Here is a 4,324-nt window from a genome sequence, read left to right on the forward strand (position 1 = left end):
GGGTTAGGGTTAGGGGTTAGGGGTTAGGGTTACACACACTAGGGTTATACACACTACTAATACACAAATTAGTCAAGCAGGGGCTAGTTAGCATATTAGATTTCCAACAATGACATCTTTCATTTATTCATTAACGACATCACGCTTTTTATTCGTTCATAGTTAAATTTAATGTTGCGGGACGTCTAGGAAATGAGCACGCCTCCCGCTCTCATTTACAGTTATAGTGTCTATAAACAGTCGTTACCGCACCGGCGTCCCATGTTAAGTTAATACGGCAGAAAAAAATAGTCATATTACTAAGAAACCAAAAAAAAAAAAACCCTCCATAGTTCTGAACATCTTCCTGTGGCAGAAATCGTACTGACCCTTTACAAAGCACTGATACTGGAGACTCCTTCCTTAAATCTTGCAGAAATGTCTCCTTGAATAATACTTCACCATATCTCTTTATTTGTTATATAAAAATACTGTGGAGTAATTTATGATGTTTATGATTATAAAACTGTCCAATTCAATTCAGAGTAAGATCAAACATGAGAGTTTGCCACTCCCAAGGTCGCATGAGAAGCCAGACTGATTACTTTGCTTGTAATTTCTCATCTCTCATCTACCAAAAATGATAGAATATGATTTAACAAGTTTCAATCTGGCAACCCTGTCCCTGTTGTAACTCTGCCGGTTGGATGTGTTTCTCTGGGGTTTGATCAGCTTCGTCTACACTCCGATATCTCTTCATTTCTCATGATCTGCCTCTTCTTTCTCGGTGGAGGAGGTGGCACTGATCCTTCCTATGCACTGCTGAGGTAACAAACTAATGACAACGAATCCATAGCTTCCGGTTGTATTATATTCCCGGTTTTTATTTTTTATTTTTTTGAATTGCAGTGTTTATTGCGGTTAGAGATCGCTGTCTCTAACGCTTTGCCGTGCGCAGCAGGGTTGCCAGATCACGTCAAAAGGACTAGGCACCTCTTCATTTATTTCTGCACCGCATTAATGATAAACGATAAGACTTCTAGGATTGTAGAAACATCCCGGTTTCTGACTGTAATTATACAGGGGCTTCAGAGTTAACCGAGCTGTTGCGTGAAGCTGGGTTGCGAGACTGTGCGTACAATCTGGCAACCGTGTTGGATGTTGTGATAGCAATCTGGCAACCCGGGCAGTGCGGTTATCGGATCACCTGTTGCAATCGGAGCACTGCAGGGAGGGATTTGCGGAGTTAATATTTCAGGAATGTCTGTTTTGGTGAGTTTAACGTCGATGGAGGGTCGTGCAGGGGGAAAAAAAGAAAAAAAAAAAAAAAAAAAGGAAAGCACTGTACTGACTAACCTGATGTAAAAATAAATAAATACATAAATAAATAAATAAATGTATTTTTTATTTCAATGGTTAATAGAAACATAAATTCTAGCTTTATTATTATTATTATTATTATTATTATTATTATTATTATTATTTAGTACTCATGGAGGGAGAGAGAGAGAGAGATATAGAGAGAGAGAATCCTAGAGAAAGCCCAAATTACCCTAATCTAGATACCTAGATAAACTCATTGTAATCCCCTGATTGAAATATCGCGATATTACCGCCTCGTTTATATTTACCGCCTCGTTGGTTATATACTTAAATAGATAGATAGATAGATAGATAGATATTTTTTATTTTACTTCATATATTTTGTCTTAGATGTATGTTCCCTTACACCGTAGTCAGTTTAGAAAGAAGCTCAAAGGTGTTTTTTGTTTGTTTGTTTATTTATTAATTTATTTAACTAGTGTTACACAGCAGCAGCCTATAAGTTGTTGCCATAGTGACCAAAAACCTGTCAGAAAAAAACGGAGGATAGCAACCCACACGATTTGAAATATTATCCCTTAACGTTAAACTTTAGTCATTCTTTTTTTTCTTTCTTTCCTTCTTTGTTTTTTGTTTGTTTGTTTGTATGTTTATAAATAAAAGAGACTCTTCCTATTTCCTTATTTATGGCCAATTCCACAACGGATTAGACACAGGGGAAGGATACAGTTCAGCGTGTTCTCTCTCTCTCTCTCTCGCTCTCTCTCTCTCTCTGTTTCTCTTTCCCTCCTTCTCTGTCATTCTTTCTGTACCGATAAACTCGCTTATTCCATCGATATGTCAGCAGCAAAACTGAACCACAGATATGGAATACAAGCAAAGCTGAAATGATCAGAGCTAAAGTGGAAGAAGAAGAAGAAGAAGAAAGACCCGACAGGTGCGGAGATGGAAAAGTGGAAAAGTTCGACAGGTTTTAAGTCGGAAGTGGGCATGCACGGGTTGCCAGATTGTGCTCAAACACTTTCCTCGTACCTTAGTTAAAGTATATTCAACTGCTGTCGTTCTTGCATGAAACGTATATTTATATCTGATGTCAAAAGAGGTTAAGATATAATAAGCACAAAGATTTATTTCCTGCTGTAAGGATGTTGGCCTCATTTCTAAACGATGAGTTGCTTGGATTAGGTATATCTGGCAACCCAGGAGATTAGCGCTTAATGTCGGCGTATTTGGTAACTTTTTTTTTTTTTTTTTCCACTTGTGACCAATGCTGATCTCCTGATGAATGCGTCCCGATCACAGGCTTATCGGAAGACACCCGAGTCATTTAGGAGCTGTCTGTCCTCGGAAATTATCTCAGAGCCAGTTTTTTTGGTTGATTTGTTCTGCTTTTGGGGGATTCCTCTATCCATTAAGCTTTAAAGCATTTTCACAGGGGGAGACCAGACAAGGTAAACATTTCTATTACTGACAGATTGACATGCATTTAGTAAACACTTTCTTCATGCTGAAAACCTTCCAGTAGCACATTTACATCTGGTACAGTTTGTATTTATTATTATACTTACATATACCTATTACATATACCTGTGTGTGTGTGTGTGTGTGTGTGTGTGTGTGTGTGTGTGTGAGTGTGTGTATAATGTATTTATGTGTATATATGTGTGTACATGTATACACACACACACACACACACACACACACACACACACACATATATATATATATATATATATATATATATATATATATATACACATGTGTACAGAGAGAGAGAGAGAGAGAGAGAGAGAGGGAGAGAGAGAGAGTGTGTAATAGTTCAGGAGAAGGTGTCTCGGGTCTCAGTGCTCCTGGGCAGAGCAACAGGTGTAAGGCATAATTTTGATCCGCTCTTACTGAGTTAATTGGTCAGATACACCGCGTAATTAATCCGTAAACCATTAGATTAACATCGATTTAGTCAAATCCTACCACCCAGGCTTTATTCGTACGCTTGTTAATCCGTCCTCCTCTGTAAGAGTGAATTCAACACCGTGGAGAAGCTTCAGCACTGGTTAAGAGTTTACTCCAACGCTGTAGGTGTTAATTCTGCACTGCAAGAGTTTATCCAACACTAAGACGTGAATCACACTCAATTAAATTATATATATATATATATATATATATATATATATATATATATATATATATATATATATAAAATTGATCAAATACATTTAATGACACTCTGGGTATTAATTCAACACGGTGAGGGAATGTTTTTATTTTAGCGTGTTACTTCAACCCTGTGTGAGTTAACTCAACACTTCAGATGTTAATGCGTGGATAAGGTTCTTAATTCAACACCGTAGAGAACGTGTGGAAGCTTGGAGAGTCATCTCGGCACTTGTCGAGTTCACTGAACGCTCTACGGGCGATTTCAGCTCTGTAGGTGTTCATCCTGCGATGCCAGAGTTCATTTAACACTATAATTTGTGTGACTATAAAAGCGGTCGTTTGGTCTCAAGTCAACATCGTAGATGTCCACTCAGTACTTTAGGTGTCAATGCAACACTGTGAGAGTACCTGAAACACCTGTAGATTATAATCCAAGGTTTCGGGCGTCGATCGAGTGATTTAAGTGTCACTTCAACACTGCAGATTAATAATCCAGTGTTAATTCGATGCTGGGAGAGGTAATGAAACATTTTTAGATCGTAATCGAGCGTGTCCGGTGTTTTCGGGTGTTTATTCAGCGGTGTAGATTATAATCCGGTGTTAATTCAGTGTTTAGAGAGTTCGTTCTTCACTGTATTTTATAATGTTATAATGTTTTAGGCTGTCACTTCTGCACATAGATTATCGGCCCGAGCTTTATGTGTTAATTCAGTGCTGTGTGAGTTATTTCAACCCTGCAGATTAATAACCCAGAGCTTTATGTGTTAATTCAGTGCTGTGTGAGTTATTTCAACCCTGCAGATTAATAACCCAGAGCTTTATGTGTTAATTCAGTGCTGTGTGAGTTATTTCAACCCTGCAGATT

The 4,324-nt window shown here is 38.0% G+C and overlaps 1 protein-coding gene across 3 annotated transcripts in view; it reads left to right on the top strand.

Annotated features, from left to right (window-relative positions):
• The first annotated feature begins 249 nt into the window (after window positions 1-249).
• The window catches only part of ikzf2 (IKAROS family zinc finger 2), a 51,914-nt gene continuing 47,839 nt past the window's right edge, over window positions 250-4,324 (top strand). The window contains exon 1 of one of the 3 annotated variants that reach the window (XM_053626221.1): window positions 250-2,753. In XM_053626221.1, the coding sequence (XP_053482196.1) occupies window positions 2,588-2,753 (166 nt within the window). In that variant the 5' untranslated portion in view covers window positions 250-2,587. The remainder of the gene's footprint in view (window positions 2,754-4,324) is intronic. The other 2 variants (XM_053626223.1, XM_053626222.1) reach the window with 2 other exon arrangements.

This window comes from Ictalurus furcatus, chromosome 6, assembly GCF_023375685.1.
Source record: "Ictalurus furcatus strain D&B chromosome 6, Billie_1.0, whole genome shotgun sequence".
Classification (NCBI taxonomy): domain Eukaryota; kingdom Metazoa; phylum Chordata; class Actinopteri; order Siluriformes; family Ictaluridae; genus Ictalurus; species Ictalurus furcatus.